This window comes from Cervus canadensis, chromosome 6 (genome assembly GCF_019320065.1).
Source record: "Cervus canadensis isolate Bull #8, Minnesota chromosome 6, ASM1932006v1, whole genome shotgun sequence".
NCBI lineage: Eukaryota > Metazoa > Chordata > Mammalia > Artiodactyla > Cervidae > Cervus > Cervus canadensis.
In genome coordinates, this window is record NC_057391.1 from 4251689 (window position 1) to 4272966 (window position 21278).

The window sequence follows — 21278 nt, forward strand, 5'->3', positions numbered from 1 at the left end:
GCCAGTTAAGAGTACCTGATAAAAAAGTCCTTCCATCCAGGTTGGAGACAGTCCCTTAAACTATGTCTTTTTCCAGTCCTTGGTTGCAGGTCATGAGGCTTCTGATCTTCATCCAAAGATAGATTACTGAGATAAGCTTCAGAAACAAACTTAGGGTGTTCTTTAAGAATTCAATTAAATTTTACATTCATATCACATAACAGGAAAGAACTATCCAAGAAATGAGTCTTACTACATGCAGACCTCTATTAACAAACTCGGGTTTAACATTTATTGAGACATCTTTTTCTCCCTAAAGTTACCCTCATTTTTATCAAATATAACCAAATTAAGGCTAGTTTGTTTGCAAAATAGGTCTGTTCTCACTAATTTTGGTCTGATGATTTATATAACCAAAATTAATCATAGACTTTTTATTTTCCTGAAACATTTATAGAGTTTCAAACTGAACTTTTAAAATAAAACAGGGCTGGGAAACTCACACCAAAGGCTTATCACAGATTTTGCCTAACAAATCTAAGTGAATTCTTCCCTTTTTAAGGTCTCAAAAATTCCTTGAGATTTTTGTACCTGTTAGTGAGATAACCTTCCTAATTCATTTGATAAACTTACTGGAAACCTAACAGTTTCCAATTTCTGGAGGAGTCAGAGAGAAAATACAATTGTTTTGTTTATAATGTATAATTTTACCAAAGTATTGTCATAATTAGTTTGAGAGGAAGGTTTTCCCTACTCCCAGAAACCATAAGATTCAAACCCATAATTTTTCAGACAGAAACTATAAAAGTTATAAGCATATTTGCTGGTTCATTCAGTCCTTTTGTTACCTTTTGTGAAGTCATCAGGTTTTCCATTAGAATACCAGGACCTATCAGAAAGTTAAGAACTCCATATAATTTCTAGGATATCTGTATTAGTAATTTTACCATACATTATAACATGAGCAGATTTATTACTCATTTGATAATCTTTTTCATGTAATTTAACCAACCAAATAAACACAGTTTAATATCTCTCTTTGGGATGTTTCAGGGGCCCTCTGAAACACCCCAAAGTTAGCTAGAGGTCAAAAGTACTTCAAAAGAATTCAATTTAGGAAGTTTTATCAAAAAGATCAATTAAAGGGTTTAGAAAATTTGGTCAAATTTAGTCAACGTTGATGTGTGTATCATTTAGCTTGCTGATATGTCACAATGGGCATAAATACCAAGGCTCAAGGTCTACTGAAAGTCAGCTCCACCATCTTGGACCTAATTGGCTCTAACCAGTTTTCTTATGGCTGTGTCATTCCTAACAAAAGCCATTTATCTAATTGTAATCCAATTTTAGAAAATCCTGATCATGCATAACTCTTTTTAGTATTTTTCATAGCTTTTTTTTTTTTTTTTACTGAAAACGCACTTCCTACTTTCCTTTAGCAACCAAGAACTAACTTTTATATTAGCATTTTATAGATTGGTGAGCATAGATACCAGTGATAATTTCTAAAACCCTTGCTTTCTTAGAACATTTTAGGATGGCACCAAACATTATTCACTTATAGTCCCAAATCTCTTTGTTTCTCCGTAAAAGGAAATTAGTGTTTAGTAGTAAATGTTTCAAAATCTTATTTTATTTGGAAATGACCTAACTATTCAATAGACTTCTAACACTTAGCACACTTAGCACAACCCTTAGAAATTCAAGTTACGCCAATTTGGAGAGACTATTTTAGACAGATATTCCTAAAGAATAATTATTCTTAATAGAGCTTACCTAAAAGCTCATATCTCATTTACATTTTTTTAGAAGTTTCTTCACTTGAGGCGATGTCCTTGTTGACAAACTTGTAACTGATATGATAATATTTAACTTATATTAAACCTAGGTACAATGAAAATATTCTACTTAATGTTAATTACTCTAAGACATGTCTATATTAGATAGATAAACAAACAAACATTAATATCAGGTATTTAATACTGAATATTTCCCAGTTCACATGAACCTGAAATTTATTGTTTAGTTCAGAATTATTTGATTTGTAAGTGCTTACCTTTCCTTAAGCCAATTAAATAGAGCTCATTTACAAATTAACCTCAAAAATATTACCCAGAGACAAAGACATACCAAGACATATTTAGACAGACACAGTGCAAGATCTAGCTTCATTTTCTAAGTTTTTAGTCATGAATTAGATATTACAATATAAATTTACTAGTTTATAAAAAAACAGTTGGAATAAATAAGAAAGGTTTTTTTCTATTTTTCCCTCAGTCTCAGGGGTTAGAGATGGTCTAGATAAGTGTTCCTGAGAGCCCTGGTCTCAAGGCAGAGGGAAAGAAAATCAAGTTCTAACAAAATGGCGGCAGGTCTAAACCAAATGGTAGCCAGACAAACCAAAATGGCCGTCAAAAATCACAACACAGAACACAGAGTTAAAACACACATAGAGACCTGGCAGTCCTCATCAGACACTCCCTTAAATACAAGAATACAGTTTCTCAGAAAACCTCATATAAAGTTCAGATAAGTGAAAATATCTCAGGTCTTCAAAGATTTCAAAGGGAGGAAAGGAAGCCAGGTTGAAAGAAGAAGGGGGAGGAGGCAGGAGAGGGGGGCAAAAGAGGTGGCCTTACAGACGTCTCCTGCCACCTGCAGATACCCAGGCATTATGGGACTTTTCCCTGGGCTTCCAGAGAAGGGAGGACTGGAACTCAGCCCTACCAGAAATCAGAACCAGAATTCGAGTTCTCTGCCAAGAGGAGGTGATCAGTCTCCAATCCTCAGCTCAGGCTGAGGCCCTTCAACCAGATTCCTGCATCCAGGACCGGGGGACTAGAAAAAAGGGGGAGGATAGGAAGGGTTAAGGAGAGGAAAGAGAGAGAGAAGGGGAGAGAGGTCAATAAAGTCTCTTGTTCCTTAACGGTCGGGGCACTCTGGCCAGTTGTCTGCATCAGGAGGAGACCAGGGTCAAAAGGGTCCCAGTTGCAGCTGCTGGGTCTGGTCCATTGGCAGGCAAGCTGGCCCCTGAGTACCCTGAGTGGTCAGGATGTCAGTCTCAGCAAAGAAGAGTCCCACCTGAGTCACCATTTGTTGTAGGAAGGGGGACCCCTTCCAGGGCCTGAAACTGGGCTCTTGTCTAACACTCAGAAATGAATTGTCCGAGGAGACACATGTGCTGACAAAGCAAGAGATTTTATTGGGAAGGGCACCCGGGTGGAGAGCAGGAGGGTAAGGGAACCCAGGAGAACTGCTCTGCCTCGTGGCTCGCAGTCTTGGGTTTTATGGTGATGGGATTAGTTTCCTGGTAGTCTTTGGCCAATCATTCTAGCTCAGAGTCTTTCCTGGTGGCGCAGCATTGCTCAGCCAAGATGGATGCTAGCGAGAGGGATTCTGGGAAGTGGACAGACATGCAGTGTCTCCTTTTGACCTTTCCTGAACTCTTCTGGTTGGTGGTGGCTTATCAGTTCTGTATTCCTTACCAGGATCTCCTGTCATAAAACAGCTCATGCAAATGGTTACTCAAGGGCTTGACCAGGGTGGGCGGTTTCAGTCAGTGTGCTTCCCCTAACAGTAGCATCCTCCTTTAGCTTTTGTTTATCTGGGAATGTATAATTTCTTCTTCAATTTTGATGGACAGTTTTTATTGATATAGACAGTTTCTGTTGTCTATATCAAAAGTTTTTGTTGATATAGATGGTTTTTGTTGTCTATATCCAAAAAAACTGTTTTTTGTTTTTTTTTCAGTCCTTTGACTATGTCAACCTACTGCTTTCTAGTCTCCAATATTTCTGATTAGAAGTCAGGTGATAGTCCTATTGGAAATTCTTTGTATGTGACGAAGCACTTCTTTCTTGTAGTTTGCAAGATTCTCTCTTTGTCCTTGGCTGTTGATGGTGTGATTGTAATACATTTTAGTGTGAATTTCTTTGAGTTTATCCTATTTGGACTCTGTTGAGCATGTTAAATTTATAGATATATCTCTTGTAAAAATTTGGGGCAGTTTTTATACATTATTTCTTCAAGTAATCTCTTTGCCCCTTTCCCCCCCTTTTCTTTTTGGTATTTTCACAATCTGTATGCTGGCCTTCTTGATGGTATCCCACAGGGCTCTTGGGCCCTGTTTGTTTCTCTTCTTTTTTTATTCAGAATGGATAATCTAGTTATCTATCTTTAATTTCATTGATTCTGTCTCCTTCGTGCTTAAAAACTGCTCTTGAACTCCTCCAGTGAAATTTTTATTTTAGTTATTGTACTTCTAACTTCAAAGTTTCTATTTGGTGTTTTTTAAAGAATTTCTATCTCATTTTTTACATTCTCTATCTGATGAGATATCATTTCCATACTTTCCTCTAGTTTTTCAAACATGGTTTCCTTTGGTTCTTTTAACATATTTAAAATAGCTAATTTTAAGTATTTGTCTCTTAAGGCCAAATTTTATAAGTCCTTAGGAACATTTTCTATCGACTACTTTCACCCCTGTGTATGGGCATATTTTCTTGTTTCTTTGGATTTCTCATAACTTTTCTGATGGAAATATATTTTACATAATGTGAAAACTCTGAAAAAATATTTTCTTGCTTCTTCAGGGTTTGCTGTTGTTGTTGTCATTTGTTTGCTTAAACACTTTTCTAAACTAATTCAGTAAAGTCTGTATTCTTTGCTATAGTATCCACTGACGTCTATGTTCAGTAAGCTTTTTGGTCAGCTGACAGTTAGACAAAGGTTTCCTTAAAAACCTAGAATCAGTGCATTCCTCAGTTTTTGCCAAGCGGTTCTCTGTATGTGTCGAGGCATCCTTTTAATACTCAGGCGGAGAGCTGGCAATTCTGCCATAGCCTGCACATCAGCCTTTAGCAGTGCCTCAAGATTAGCCAGATGTGAGTGTTTAGGGCCTTTTCATTTCCTGTCTGAGCATGGTCATGTGCATAGCTGAATACATGCATGTGGCCCTCTTGATTTTCAGGAATATGTTGGAGCTTTCAAAGCCCCCATAGGTATCTAATTCCTGAATTTTTCTTTTAGGCTTTCTATTGAGCTTCAAGTTTGCCTCAATTGCTTGCCCACCCAGGCAGTTGCAATGTTAAACAATTGCCTATTTTTATTGTCAACCACTGCCCCTGGGGAAAGGCTGTTTGTACTGAATCAGCCCTGAGTCAAGTCAATAAAGACACCCAGGACAGTAAAGTCTTCCAGGGAATCACCAGATAATTCAAATAATGACAGTTCTCTCAGAATGAGGCTTTAAAGGAATTTAACACTTTTATGCTTCGTTGACAGGTTGTCAGACCGCTGGTTTTCACCACAGTACCAGGTTGTTGATTTTTAAGTCTACTGCAGAACTGAGGAGGGGGAAATGCGGACAAAGCAAGTTGAAATGCCATAAAGCTCACTGATTTTTTTTTTAAACTGAAATTTGGTTGTTTTCTTGAACAAACCCTCCCTTAATGGCTGCAAGCTTTTGGTTACTTTCTTGAGCTCTGAAAGAGTTAATTCTGACCATGTTTCCAGTGTTCATGTTGGTTTCATGGAGAAGACTTTCAGTGATCCTGGCTCTGGCTTCTTTCTGGGTATCTGATTTTTGACTCTTGATAAATTTATGATGTGTTGATTGAGGTCTAAAATTTTCTCAGGAGACCCTCAGAGTCAGTTTCTTTACTGATAGTTTACAACTGGATTTATGGTCTGACTAACCTAGCTTGATTATTTCAAGAGCCTCCCTAAGAGTTTGTCCTTTGAGCCCTCTGTAAACAAGATTCCTTTCACAGACCTTAGTGGTTCTTAGTTGGTGACATGGCATGGCCCACTTAGGCAAATAAGGGCCCTTGAGGAGCTTGCATATGGCAGGTCGATCAGACTTCCAATGCTTGCCTGTCTTCTCTTTCTCTTCCTGCACCATATTATTTTTCCTTTAAATAAAAGCTTGAATGAAAGTACTCTGTGAAAGCTGGTGAATCCTTTCAAATAGCCAAACTGGGATATATTAGCAATGGTATGTACATACAGTATAATAGCATGCAGCTACAGAAAGGAACATGAAAGATATCTGTGGACTGATATGAAAAGACATCCAGGATATATTGTTAAATGAAAATGTAAGGTTCAGAATTGCATAGTTAGTATACTATGTTTTTGATGTAGTAAAGGAGCAATACAAGGGTATATAATTGTATTTGCTTGATTTGAGTAACGAAATATTGAAAGAATACAAAAAACCTATTTAAATGATTAACTATGGAAGTGATGGAAGCAAGATACAAATTTTCATGTTGTTTTGATTTTGAAACTTATGAATATTCCCATTCAAAAAATTAAAATTTCAAAGTAAATGAAGAAAAAGGGAAAATAAAAACTAGGTTATGTGGCCCAAGAGGGATAATAAAGTATTATGGAGGCCTATAATAAATACCAAGAAAAAAAAATGGAAAAATAATTGACATGCCAAACAATAAACATAAATAATGAAAGTAAAAGAGACACAGATACAAGGGAGAAATTTCACTTGGGTGGCATAGGAAAGGCCTGGATTATTGCTTAGCTTAGGATTTCTGAAGGGGTGGAGTGTCTTCATTGGAGGAGACTGTCCTGTGCCTTGCAGGCAGCCTAGCAGTATCGCTGGCCTCTACCCACTAGGACCAATCGCAACACACCACCCCTGAAACACTGTGACGGCCAATATGTCTCTAAACATCGCCAAATGTCCAGGCGAGGGGGACACCAAGGCACCCCCAGTGTGAATCAGTGCTTTAGCTGATTTTCTGAGCAACTCATTAAAACTTTTTTTTTTTAAATTTTCTAGTAACTGTTTTCCCGGCAGTTGAGCTGTGTCCCAAAACTGCTCTTTCATGAAAATGTCAAATATTGCATATAACAGTATTTTCCAGTCCTTTAAAAATTAACATAAGCATGACTCAACCAGTACGTTATTTTGCAACTTCTTTTTGGTGACATTAATGGTTTATCAGAACTATTTTCCCTTTTAATAAGATATTTAAATTGCTCAACCACCTGACATGATTTTATCACTTTTTAGCTTTTTATGTGGCAGCCAATCTCGGCTTCTTCAATGATATTAGAGAAGTGGAATTAAATAATTAGATCCACATATACACTTTTCAGTAGAGTTTTCAATTTAAAAATGAGGGGAGGGACAGCTCTAACGTGAAGTAGTTCTGTTACTGACTCTTTTTCTTTCTACTTTTTCCATTTCCTTTCTTCTCTTTTCTTTTCTATCTTTTGTTTCTTAACCTTCCCTTGGAAGTCTGGAATCCATCAAAATGTTTCAAGAAATTGTCCAGGGAATGGTAAGGCCAATAATTAATTAGCTCCATATCTGTGGCAATCCCCATCTGGCAATGACCTACACCCAGAGGGCCTTCCTAGCTCAGGAGCTCACAATTCTGACAGCCTGACTGCTGGTAGGTCCTGCCCAGGGTAAGGAAAGGAGCTTCTCCTCCCTCACTGCTTCCCAGAATCTTCTGAGAGTGGTGCACGTGATCCTAATTATTTTTAACTATTTTATTTTTTTTCTTGTTGATTACCTTTCTTTCTTTTTTTTAAATTTATTTTTATTAGTTGGAGGCTAAACATATATATGGAATTTAGAAAGATGGTAACGATAACCCTATATGCAAAACAGATGACCTAATTATTTTTAAATATGGTTATTCCGTCTCTGAAGAAAGTAACCCCACCTGTAATCACAGCATAACCATTGCACAAGCTTGGTGTTAAGTCTTGTTCTAGTGGTCTTTTTGTTAATGTGATTAATTTCAGTTCGAGGAACTGCGAAGATCACACGGCCCAGGAGAATCACTTCGGGTTACCCCGTCTCTGACCTCTGGTGAAAGAGCTTCCTCACTGGAATGAAGATACGGATCCAAGCAGGAAAGCGAAGACTTTTTTATGGCTGCGAAGACAAAAAAAATTTTCTTCATTCTGTAAAAACCAAAACACCGAAGGAGTGTAAAGATGGGGTATGTCCGGAGCAGAATCTTCACCCACCTCTCCTCCCTCTTCCCCAGCGCCTCCTGGGTCTTCCCAGTTGACTGGAGCGCGGCACGTAGATGGGAACCCGGCTCACAGCGCGCGGAACTCCCCCGGAAGCATCCGGTAAATAGCAAACAGATGCCCAGGACGCCAAAGACCTCACCGACCAGGGCACCGCCTGGGAAACGAGCTCCAGCCGGCCGTTTTCAAGTGGAAAGGCTAACCGCCGGACTGTCCCGTTCCCTGTACTTGAAACCAGTGGGTTTCGAAACCAGGGCGTCCTTTGCCCCAGGCAGGGTGTGGGGAGCTAGTCCGGGCTCCAGTCCTGAAAGCCCATCCCTGGCAGTTGCAGAGCCGAGAGACAGCTTTATGCCTGGTCTCTTCCCGAAGTAAAGCAGCCTTCACCTGGAGACGCCACACTGCTTTGCCTGTTTGTTGTCCCCTCTTCCAGCCCCACTTCCCAAGCTGGGGCCCTTGACACCCTTGCCTTTGTTTCCAACCTCGCTCTTGTGTCTGGACCGCGTGAGTCCCGAACTTATCTAGAAAGCTAACGTAGGGCCAAATATTTAGTTCCGGAAGTTAGTTCAGACAGAGGGACTGTCTCTTGGAGGAGCATCTCAGAGCATATCCTCCAGAGTCCCGGTCCTGTCGCCACCTCGGCTCCTAGCGCAAGAATCCCCAGGTGGGCGCGGCAGGTGTGCGCCCCAAGCTCATCACTGCCGGCCAGGGACTGAGGGCCCTCTGTAACCGTCTCTTTTGCGACAGCACTCGCTACCACACCGGGGCACCCTCAACAAATCCCATGAATCCAAGTACCCCCGTCAGAGATGCCCCGATTCCAGTCTGGTCCGACCGCGCCGATTCTTTCGCGGCGGACTCCAAGAGGCGCGCGCGCTTGTTTGCGCGCGTCCGCCTCCTCCCCCGGCCCTGGCAGGGGGCGGAGGGTGGGTGGGCAGAGGACCTGGATCCGATTAGCTGGGAGGGGAAGCTGTGGTCCCAACCACTCTCTCGTGTGTCCTCCAGGAGGAGGGAGGGACGGTGCTCGAGAGGAGGGGAAGGAGTCCCATCCCTGAGCGCTCAGGCCCGGGGGTCTGAACGCCCGCGTCTCCCCCACCCCGGGCCGCGGCCATGGGACCCCCTGCCAGCTCCGGCTTCTACGTGAGCCGCGCGGTGGCCCTGCTGCTGGCGGGGCTGGCCGCCGCGCTCCTGCTGGCGCTGGCCGTGCTCGCCTCGCTGTACGGCCACTGCGCGCGCGTCCCGCCGTCGGAGCTCCGGGACCGCGGGGCTCCGGCTGCCGCGCCCTCCCTCCCCGGCCAGCAGGAGCCGACCGCGCAGCCCGGCCCCACTGCGGAGCCCGACGTGGCGGCCACCCGGAGCAACCGGCGACCTCCGGGGCCCTGGGACCAGCTGCGCCTGCCGCCCTGGCTCGTGCCGCTGCACTACGAGCTGGAGCTGTGGCCGCGGCTGCGGCCGGATGACCTGTCGGCGTCCGCGTTGCGCTTCACGGGCCGCGTGAACATCACGGTGCGCTGCACCGCGGCCACCGCGCGGCTGCTGCTACACAGCCTCTTCCTGGACTGTGAGAGCGCCGCGGTGCGCGGACCCCTGTCCCCGGACGCTGGAGACGCCTCCGCGGGCCGGGTATCTGTAGTGGAGAGGTGGTTCGCCGTGGACATGCAGTACCTGGTGCTGGAGCTCGGCGACGCCCTGCAGCCCGGGAGCCTCTATGAGCTGCAGCTCGGCTTCTCCGGCGCCGTGAGCCAGGACACCAGGGAGGGCCTCTTCCTCAACCTCTACACGGACCAGGGTGAGCGCAGGTAAGGGCGGACCGGCCCGGGCCCCGTCGACCCCCCGCCCGAGGGCCCCCGCGCGGGCTGCGGGTCTGGCTGCCTCGGGGCGCATTTCTTGGCCCTCCGCAAAGATCGCCAGCCCAGCCCTCGCGACGTTTTCTTCTAGAGTCAGAGGAGGAGTGCCTCCTTCCTCCCATCCCTCCAGAAACTGCTCGGAATAACAGGCTTTGGAGACTGTGGTGCTTCTTCCGGCCAGGTTTCAGCCTCCATCCCTGCCCATCCAGATTGTTCCTATCGTTGTCCCTTTTAATTTTCTTGTCCTCTTCAGAGAACCCCTTTACCTCTAATTCAGGACGTTCTCTAATCCAGATTATCCTCAGGGCGACGAGTAAACCCCTTGCTACTCAAAGTTTGGTCCGCGGACCAGCGATAGGTGTACTGTCTGGGAGCTTGTTAGAAACACAGACGCTTGGGCCCAACCTCGCCCAGGGGGATCCGAATATGCATTTTAACGGAGGTCCTCGGGTGATTCGCCCGCGTTAGAGTTGAAGCTCAGCGCTGGAGCACCCTTGAGGCTCTTCCTCCTTAGCGTCCTTCTGCTCTTTTCCTGCTGTGCCTCTGTTAACTGGAGGCGCCCCAACTGCTGCTTTTGCAACAGAGAGACACATGTCCGGGCTGTTTGTGTCATCGCTTTTTCTTTTTTGCCAAGGTTCTCCCAAAACTTAAGAATCACCTTTCATTCCTGCCCTCCCACCCCTGCCCGGCCCCGCGTGTTGCTTTGCTGGTGAGCGGCCGGCATCCCCTGCTCTTTGACCGGCTGTGTGCCGGCGTTCAAGAGAAGTAAAAGCAGTGACAGAGGACCTCCCCTCTGAGCCTGCAAGCCCACACGTGTGTTCTCTCCACACTCTTCTGCGATAGTGTCTCCCACGCGGAATGTTTCCAGCTCAAGAACTGCCTCTTGCCACGCTCTGGGACCACATCCCTGACCTCAGCCAAGGGCCGGGGAAACTGTTTTTTCCCAAAGTTGTGAGCCCTGCTTCACTCACGTACTCCTGGAGCATTTGCGGTTTACACAACTGCATGTACTTTTCCCTTTATTATTAGAGAAAATGTTCTCAGATGTTCTCTGAGGGAAAGAAACCCACTAAATTACCCCCTAAATCGTCTCCTGAACTATTTTCAAAACTTCAGGGATTTAAAATAAGTTTTTAACAAGCTGGCCTAGGTGGATGTGTAATCTGTAACTTTTGTTTTTAAGGACAGCATGCTTGATTTTTCTCTTAAAAATGCATCAATGCTTGGGGAATAGTTTTGAAAAGTTTCTCATGAGGGTCATGCGATACTGTACTTACATGGGGTTCTGGAAACCTTTTGAAATGACTGAAAAGGGGGATGTTTTTTGCACACCTATCTGACAGTGTTTTCTGCTGTCAGTAAATTTTCATCTGTTCACCACTCTCTTCCTTCCTCCTGTCTTAATGAGCCTTAATGAGGCTATGGCCCAGACAACTGCCCTAGCAGACACAGGAAAGGAAAGTCCCTTTCCATTTTTCTATTGTGCTGCCAACTCTAGTGGTAACTAGAAACTGTATTTTGATAGCATTCAAATTCAAATAAGCAGAAAATTTAATGAAGTCCTACAGATGTTCATAGACTTAGGTGGAGCTCTGGAACTGTGGCATCTGAGAGGAGCAGTTGCCTGGAAGTTGTTCTCTAGTCTCTGCCTCTGAAACCAGGAGGAAGAGAAACCTGCAGTCACACTTGAAGCCAAGGTCACAAAGAACCTGAACAAAACGATGACTTGTGATGGGGCAGAGTTTGGGAGCTCAACAGGCGTGAGTCTGAACTGTGTGACTTGAGGTGGTCTCTTCACCTCTCTGAGTTGCCTCTTTCATCGAATAGACATAATAAATGTCAACCTTTAGAATGTTGTGAGAGTTGAATGGGAAAAGGGGGATCGTGACTGGTATATAAGCCTTGTAGTGGTGGCCACTATCATTAGCTGGGGTATTATTATTAGGCACAGTCTCCTGTTATCTAAGCATGGAACCTGTCACATTCCTGGTAGTTAAAATTCTAAGACTATTTCTCCATGTGAAAAAGTTGCCTACTGTCTTCACATTTTTCTTGGGTGTCTCTAAGTCCAGCCACAGTGGTTGGGACATGTTTACTTCTGCTCCTGGATGGTCTCTTATCACAGTCCAGACAGGCTAATGTTTTTAAATAATTTTACTCAACTCTAAGGGAAGAGAGATGTGGCTTGGATCTCTGGGTCAGGAAGATCCCCTGGAGGAGGGCATGGCAACCCACTCCAGTATTCTTGCTTGGAGAATCCCATGAATGGAGGAGCCTGGTGGGCTACAGTCCATGGGGTTGCAAAGAGTCTGACACGACTGAAGCAGCTTAGCGAACACACACACACACACACACACACACACACACACAAGGAAAGAGAGAAAGTCAATCCAGGAAATACAAAGAGCATCACTGTTTGACTTGTAAAGTTTATGTGACGATTTTCTAGCTTCAGAAGTTGCAGGGGATGCTTTGTACTCATTCTCAGCCTTTCTCTACTTGACAGGTGACTTTACGTTTCTGCCATAGGATCCATCTACTGGATGCCTTGAACATGTACATCTTCCATGTGTGGAAGGTTGAGAGCAAGATCCAAACGCTAATGTCCCTCTAAGCAGTATTTCCCAAGCTTCATTTGCTGGCATGTGACTGTTTCCAGATTTTGCTGTATTCACATATCTCTGGCGGTGTGTGCTCAGTCATTTCAGTCATATCTGACTCTTTGTGACCCCATGGACTGTAGCCCACCAGGCTCCTCCGTCCATGGATTTCCCAGGCAAGAATACTGGAGTGGGTTTGCCATGCCCTCCTCCAATCTTCCCCACCCAGGGATCCAACCTGCATCTCCTGCTGCATTGCAGGCAGTTTCTTTACCATTGAGCCACCAGGAAAGCCCATTTCTGGCCACATTATTTACTTAAAAAGTTTCTTGATTTAAGCATAAATGTTAAGTAGATTTATTGAAGCCACTCTGTATCATTGTTATAGATGGAAAAGCACTTGAAATTTATAGAAAGGAATGGCACAAATACAACAAAACAAAACATTGTTAATATGTTCAATCTATTATTATTGCCTGCTGAAGGATCTGAAGGCTTTGAATAGGAAGACTGTTGTCTCTTTGTTAAAAAGGGAAATTAGAATTAGTTGTTCAAGACAAATAACACCAAGCCAATGCTTTCTCTTGACCTAATCAGAATGATTCGTAAAACTGAGAAAGGACTGACTTTATCATGTGTGAGCCTGATTTATGTAATAGTGTGTCTGAGGGTTACCAAAAATCTTTCTCCATCTATGCTTTGGGAAATCTTGCATTGCAATGTGGTTCACACTTCAAGGTGCATCAGAAGCCCCAGAGGAGCTTGTTAAACATGCAGATTCCAGGGGTACACCCTCAAAATTGCCAGACCAGTACGATGATGTTCATAGCAACTGTTTTCACAGGAGCTATAAGGTAGAAGAACCCAAGTTATCAATTTATGGATGAAGGGAAGAAACAAAATGTGGTATAGACTCACAATGAAATATTTTTCAGCCTTAAAAATGAAGGCAATTCTGACACATGCTACTACACAGATGAATCCTGAGGACATTATATAAGGGACCTAGAACAGTCAGATTTATAGAATGATAAAAGAAGAATGGTAGTTGCTAGGGGCTGGTGGCATGGAGAGTTTTTGTTTGATGAGTATAGAATTTTAGTTTTGCAAGATGAGAATTCTGGAGACTGGTTGTACAACAATGTGAATGTACTTAACCACTCAATGTTATACATTAAAATGGTTAAGATGGTGAATTTTATGTGTATTTTTGACCATTTAAAAATTTCAAAAGCAAAACATTTCTAGAGCAGTGAGTTTTGAGTGAGGGTTTGAAAATTTGTATTTTTTAACAACTGCTGCAGATAATCATTTTTCATGCTTATTTGCCATCTTTATATCATTTCAGTGAAATGTCTCTTAGTGTCTTTTGTCCATTTTCTAATTGAATTGTTTTGTTTCTTTACTGTTGAGTTCTGTTATTTCTTTATATATTCTACATCTGAGTCCAATGTGAGATATATTGCTTACAAATATCATTTTCCTAGTCTGTAGCTTGTCTCTTAATCTTCTTAGTAAGGTCTTTCAGAGAGCAAAAAGTTTTAATTTGAAAGAAGTCCAGTTTATCAAAAATGTTTAATAGAACATACTTTTGGTGTCATGTCTAAGCATTCTTTTTTTTAAGAGAGAGACTTTTTTAAAGAGAAGTTTTAGGTTTAGAACAAAATTTAGAGGGAAGTATAGAGATTCTTCATCTATCCCCTACCCCAACACATGCATAACCTCCCCCCATGATCAGGCACTCATTAGAATGACACTTTTTTTTAAAACTAAGGATGAATCTATAGAAATACATAGTTTACCTTAGGGTTCACTTTTGGTGTTGTGCATTCTATGTTTGATCTAATGTATGACATATCCATAATTATATTGTCATACAGAGTATTTTCACTGCTCTAAAAATCCTGTTCTCTGCCTATTCATTTTCTCACTGTCCACTCTGCCCAGCAACCACAGATCTTTTCATTGCCTTCATGGTTTTGCCTTTTCATATGTCACATAGTTGGAATCATATAGTATATTACCTTTTCAGCATGGCTTCTTTCACTTAGCAATATGCATTTAAGGTTCCTCCATGTCTTTTTATGCTTTTTATTTCTTTTTAGTGCTGAATAATATTCTGTTGTCTGGATGTACCACAGTTTATTTATACATTGACTTACAGAAGGACATCTTGTCTGCTTCCAAGTTTGGCAATCACAAAAAAAGCTCCTATAAACTCTATGGCCAGGTTTTTGTGTAGACATACATTTTCAGCTCCTTTAGGTAAATACCAAGGTGCATGATTGCTGGGTCACATGGTAAGCATGTGTTTAATTTTGCAAGACACTGCCAAGCTGTTTTCCAGAGTGGGGGTAACATGCTGTATTCCCAACAGCAGTGAGTGAGAGTTTCTTTGGCCCCATATTCTTGTCAGCATTTGATGTGCCAATGTTCTGGATTTTGGTCTATATTCTAATAAGTATCTCGTTGTTTTCATTTACATTTCCCTGATGACATATGAGGTAAAGCATCCTTTCATATGCTTCTCTGTATAGTTTCTTGGTGAATCATCTGTTGAAGTCTTTGGCCCATTTTTTAAGTGAGTTATTTGTTTCCTTTCTAAAATTTATTTTATTCAAGTATAGTTTATTTACAATGTTGTATTAATTTCTGCAGTACAGCAAAGTGATTCAGTTACACATACATAGAATGGAGTCGTTTTCTTTTTCTTCCTTGAGTGTGGGAGGAACTGTGCTGAGAAGCTTGCAGGATCTTAGTTCCCCAACCAGGAACGGGGCCAAGTCAGTGCAAGCAGTGAGTCCTAACCACTGGACCACCTGGGAAGTTCCCCTTGTTTTATTATTGTTGAAATTTCAGGAGTTCTTTGTATATTTTGGATAACAGTCCTTTATCAGATGTGTCTTTTGCAAATATTTTCTGCCAGTCTGTCGCTATCCTCTTACTCTCTTTATATTTCCTTTTACAGAACAGACTTTTTTTTACTTTTAGTGAAGTCCAGCTTATCAATTATTTCTTTTATGGATCTTGTATTTGGTGTAGTATCTTAAAAGCCAGCACCATACCCAGGGTCATTTAGATTTTCTTCTGTGTTCTCTTCTAGGAGTTTTATAATTTTACATTTCACATCTAGATCTATGAACACTGTGAGTCAGTTTTTATGAAGGGTGTAAGGCCTGAGTCTAGATTCTGTTTTTTTGAGTGTGGTTGTCTAGTAAGAGGTTTTCTTTGCTCCGTGGTTTTGTCTTTGCTCCTTTGCCAAAGATTAGTTGACTCTATTTATGTGGATCTATTTCTGGGCTCTCTATTTTAGAAAGTCCAAAAATATTTAGAAATATTTCTGTTTCTACTTCTGGGCTATTTTATGCCCTTGACCTGTTTGTCTGTTCTTTCATCAGTACCACACTGTCTTGATTATTGTAGCTTTAAAGTAAGTCTTAATATCAGGTAGTATAAATTTTACAACTTAGTTATTTTCCTTCAGTATTGTGTTGCGTATTCTGAGGTTTTGTTTGTTTTTGTGTCTCACTGTAAACCTTAGAATCCATTTGTTCTTAACTTGCTAGGATTTGAATTGGGATTGCATTGAATCTATAGATCAAGTTGGGAAGAACTGATATTCTGATAATATTGTCTTCCAATCCGTGAATATGAATGTGTTTAATTTGTTTAGTTCTTTTTAAAATTTCACACATCAGAGTTTTCCATTTTTTCTCTACCTAGATCTTGTACGTACTTTGTTAGGTTTATACCCAAGCATTTCATTTTTAGGGGCACTAATATAAATAGCTGGGCTTCCCTGGTGACCCACAGAGTAAAGAATCTGCCTGCAATGCTGGAGACCCAGGTTCAGGCCCTGGGTCAGAAAGATCCCTTGGAGAAGGGAATGGCTACTCACTCCAGTATTCTTGCCTGGAGAATTTCATGGACAGAGGAGCCTGGTGGGCTACAGTCCATAGGGACTGAATGCTTAACACTTTCACTTTTCCAATGTAAATGGTATTGTGTTTTTAATTTCACATTCCATTTTTTCATTGTTGGTATATAGGAAATAAATTGACTTTTGTGTATTAACCTTGTATCCTGCAAATTTTCTATAATTGCTTATTAGTTACAGGAGGTTTTTGTCAATTCTTTTGGATTTGTAGAAAACCCAGATTATGATGTAATCTGCAAATAAGAGTGTTTTATTTCTTCCTTCCCAGTGAATGTACCTTTTATGTCCTTTCCTTGACTTGTTGCATTTGTAATGACTTCCTGTACAGTGTTGAAAAGTGGCAAGAGGAGACATCCTTGTCTTGTCCCTGATCTTAGTGGAAAGCTTCAAATTCTCACCTTTAATTGTACTGTTAGCTGAGTAACTAACACTTTCACTTTATCAAGATTAGGCAGTCCCCTTCTATTCATACTTTACTGAGAAATTAGTCATAATTGGGTGTTGAAGTTCAGCAAATGCTTTCTTTGTCTCTATAAAGTGGTGATCATGTGATTTTTCTGTCTGTTGATGTGATGAATTATACCAATAGATTTTTTTAATGTTGAAAGCAGTCTTGCATACCTGGGATAAATCTCACTTGATTGTGGAGCATAATTCTTTTTATGCTTTGTTGGATTTGGTTTGATAACATTTTGTTGAGGGGTTTTGCATCTGTGTTCAGGAGAGCCGTTGGCCTACAGTTTTCTTTTCTTATAATGTTTTGTTCTTATTTTGGTATTATGGAAATGCTGGCCTCATAGAATGAGCTAAGAAGTATTCCTTCTGTTTCTATCCTCTGAAAATGTGAAAGAATTGATATTCTTTAAATGTTGGTAGAATTCACCAGTGAGTGCATCTGGGCCTGGTGATTTCTGTTTTGAAAGGTTATTAATTATTGATTCAGTTTCTTTAATAGATACAGGTTTTCTCAGATTGTTTCTTGTATGAATTTTGGTAGGTTGTTTCTTTCTAGGAATTGGTCTGTTTCATCTAGATTATCAAATTTATGGGCATAAATTAGTTCATTCCTTATTATCCATTTAACGCCCATAGGATCTGTAGTGATGTCTCTTTCATTTCTGATATTGGTATCGATATTATAGGATGAATATATACTGCAATTATTACTTTTTTCTATTTTTTGCCCTTGTTCTTTATACTTATTTTTGTCTTCCACTATTTTTCTGCTTTTCTTTACTATGCTGGATTTTCCAATCTATGAACACAAAATAACAGTTCATTTATTTAAATCTTTAATATATTTCATCAGCATTTTATCATTTTCAGCATATAAATCTTATACCTGTTTTGTTAGAGTTTTGCCTAAGTATTTATTTTTACTCAAACAAGTATAAACAGTATTGTACATTTAATTTTAGTTTTCATGTATCTGCTTCTCCTACATAGAAGTACTGAGTTTTGTGTACTTATCATATATCAGAGTACTTGATGATCTCACTTGAAATATCTAGGAGTTTTTTGTTTTTTTTTTTTTAATAGATTCCTTGGGATTTTCTGTGTAGATCATCATGTCATCTGCATATAGAGGCAGTTTTATTTCTACCATTCCAATACATACAACATTTCTTTTCTATTCTTATCTTACTTTGCTGGCTGAAATTTCCAGCACTATGTTGAGTAAAAGTGGAGAGTGGAGTTTCTTTTCCCTAATGTTAGGGAGAAAGTTTTTAGCCTTTTACCATTAAGTATGATTTTAGGTGGAATTTTTTGTATGTGCTCTTTATTAAGATGAAAAAGTTCCTGTTGAGTCATAGTATTTCTGGGTTGCTTTTTTTTTTTTTTAAATCGTGAATGGGTGTTGGATTTTGTCACATATCATCATTAGCTGTCACAGGATAGAATGTAATGGATAATGGAGCACACAGCAAAATTAGCAAAAGTGTGCCTGAGGAAGATCTCAGAGCAAGACCCTTCTTCTTCCCTTTATGGTGAGCATGGTTGGCAGTCATTGTGGCACCTGATTTATATACTAGAAATGGCTTAGGCCAATGGCCCTGGATTGTGCAAGTTATCTTGAGGGGATGTAGAATTTTTTACATGGGATAAGGATATTGACTAGGGAGCTCAAGAGGGGCCACCTTGCCAGGGATCAAAGTAACTGTGTTGCAGTGAATGCTATGGAGTGGTTGTGCAAGGTCTGGTTCCAGAGGGAGCTGCAGCCAGGCTCAGAGGACTGGCCTTGTGAGCAAGAGCCCAGATGATCACCGTGTTATCAGTGAGAACTGCTGGGCCTTGACTGTTGTGAAGGAATTGTTTACAAGTCATACCAGTCAAGAGAATGCGGTTAAACCAGTATGGTAAATCCAAGAAGTCCTCTCCTTTCAAGAGATCTCCTCTTTTTCTGCTGACATTCAGGTGTAGGAGAAAGCATCTTAGTTCTCATGTACTTAGGAAATGAGAGATCCCTGGAAGGTAATTTGGATTTTGAATGACTATCCCACAAAAAAGACTGTTTTAAAATCAGTAACAATGAATAACCTGTAATTGGCAAGCTTGCATTTTTTTTCCTCTACGAACTTTGAGTACAGGGGTTCCAGAGTATGCAGTCATAGGACAAGATTGCTTTACATATCTGAGTTTTGGTAAGTAAATTTTGACAATTAGTTCCCTTCATGTAAAATAAATGTTTCCTCCAACATGAATGAGTAGAGCTTATAACATTTGGATTCATCCAAGCTTTCTAAACAGTTCTTCTCCATAAAACAATGTACCTCAAAACTATGTTTCATACCAGTTTCTTCTGACCTTTGGAACCTATTGCAGAGAATACTTATGCTAAATGCCAGTTTCTCAGCTCATGAAGCTTTACTTAGCCATCTGATAACAGGCATATTATGAAAATTGAAATAAAAAACATATTATTTTCTTTCCTGGTAAGTATGAGTCACTCATATGGCCTTGGACTACAGAATGGCTAACAGGTTGTGTTTGGCTGTTTTAAAGATGTAAATAGGTCTTTTCTAAAATATCTTTCTGAGGGTAAAATTGGCTACAGCAGTATTGAGAATATTAGGGGACCATGTTCCACTTATACCTCTTGAAGATGAACTTGACCTTCCCTGAGATGCTTTCTCATAATCACTAATCCCAATTAATAAATATACACCTTTGGAGTCAATTTCATTAATGTGATATTTTGCCATTACTGGTTATGAGAATTTTTAAATATGCATCTCTTCATTTACTGTGTGCAAGATTTATGTTAGGTATAGGGTGGACATGAGAAGCCTGGAATATCTAACTCCATGAAAAACAGCTTAAAAGCATGGCAGCACAAGAGCCACCTCCTTATTTGCTCTCCTAAGTAGATTGAGAGGACTTAGAATGTGTTTAAAAAGCCTAATTCAACTGAGTAAATGTAAAGATGTTAATGGCTTTCTTCAGTGATGCATAAATCAGGCAGTATCCCATCTAGCAAATAGAGAAGTGCCCATATTTTTTAAGCTCTAAAAAATGAAAGAGCTAGCAGAAGTGAGCAGGACAAAGAAGCTATACTGGCAAAGGTTTATGGCAAGGTCATCTTTCTTCAGGCAGTCAAGTCTGATAGGGTCTATCAGACACATAACCTCACTAGTGATAACTAGGGTAATTCCAGGTTGAATGGTTTAAAATTCCATTCCTGGAGGAGGCTGAAACTGTAATTAAGTATTCAAGTCTTGGTTTGGTAATGTGGGCATAGGACAATGACTCCATTTGGGGCCTGTTATCTTGTTTTTAACAAGTAAAATCTTTTAAGTTTACTGTGAAGGAAAAGGCCCCTTTTGTTTGAAAAGCCTAACCTGCTCATGGCACTTTTGAAAGAATGTGCCCTACATGGGCCGTATACCAGTGATCTTCTCCCCATATTCCCGTTCCAGCTTTCTTTACTATTTACATGATACATCTTTTTCTAAAGTTTTACTTTTAACCTATATGTATCTTAATAATAAAAATGAATTTATTATCAAGACATAGTATTGGGTCTTTTTTTTGTTTTTAGTTCTACCAGTTTGTTGCTGCCAACCCATCTCCCTCCACCCTCACACACGCATGCTCAGTCATGTAACCCCATGGACTGCAGCCTGCCGGGCTCCTCTGTCCATGGACTTTTCCACGCAAGAATCCTGGAGTGGGTTACCATTTCCTTCTCCTGGGTCTTAAAGTCTGACAATCTCTGCCCTATAATTGGGGTGTTTAGACTATTTGCATTTGATATAGTTATTGAGTTGGTTGGACTTAAATCAACTATCTTGCTATTTACTCTTTATTGTCTAAATTGTTTTTTAATTCTGTTTCTCTCCTTTTTTTTTTTTTTTTTGCATTGAGTAGTTTTTAGTATTCCATTTAATATTAACTCAGCTAATTAGTTATGTCGTTTTGTATGTGGTTGAGGTGGGAAGTAGGGAAAGAAGATTGCTCTAAGGTTTATAATATGTGTCCCAAACTTACCACAGGCTAAAGTCAAATGAAATTACTTCTCATATTATGTATCAGTCTTAGAAGCATATCCTTCCATTTTACCCATCCTCTACTTTGGGCTATAGCTGCTACACATTTTACTTTTACATAGGTTATAAACCCCACCATATACTGTTACTACTTTTCCTTTGAACAATTAATTGCATTAAGATAAATTTTTACAAAAGAAAAAAATTCTTTTTATTTACTTACATATATACCATCTCCAGGGCTCTTCATTCCTTTGTGTACATTTCAGTTTCCATGTTGTATTATTTTGCTTCCACCCAGAAGACTTTAATACTTCTTCAAGTTTAGGTGTACTGGTGATAAATTCTCTTGGTTTGTGTCTGTCTGAAAATTTCTTATTTTTCCTTCATTTTTGAAAGATAGTTTTGCTCAGTATAG

The 21278-nt window shown here is 40.6% G+C and overlaps 1 protein-coding gene across 2 annotated transcripts in view; it reads left to right on the plus strand.

The window, feature by feature from the left end:
- The first annotated feature begins 8540 nt into the window (after positions 1-8540).
- The window catches only part of LVRN (laeverin), a 67150-nt gene continuing 54412 nt past the window's right edge, over positions 8541-21278 (plus strand). Inside the window, exon 1 of one of the 2 annotated variants that reach the window (XM_043470658.1) lies at positions 8541-9788. In XM_043470658.1, the coding sequence (XP_043326593.1) occupies positions 9100-9788 (689 nt within the window). In that variant the 5' untranslated portion in view covers positions 8541-9099. The remainder of the gene's footprint in view (positions 9789-21278) is intronic. The other variant, XM_043470657.1, reaches the window with a different exon arrangement.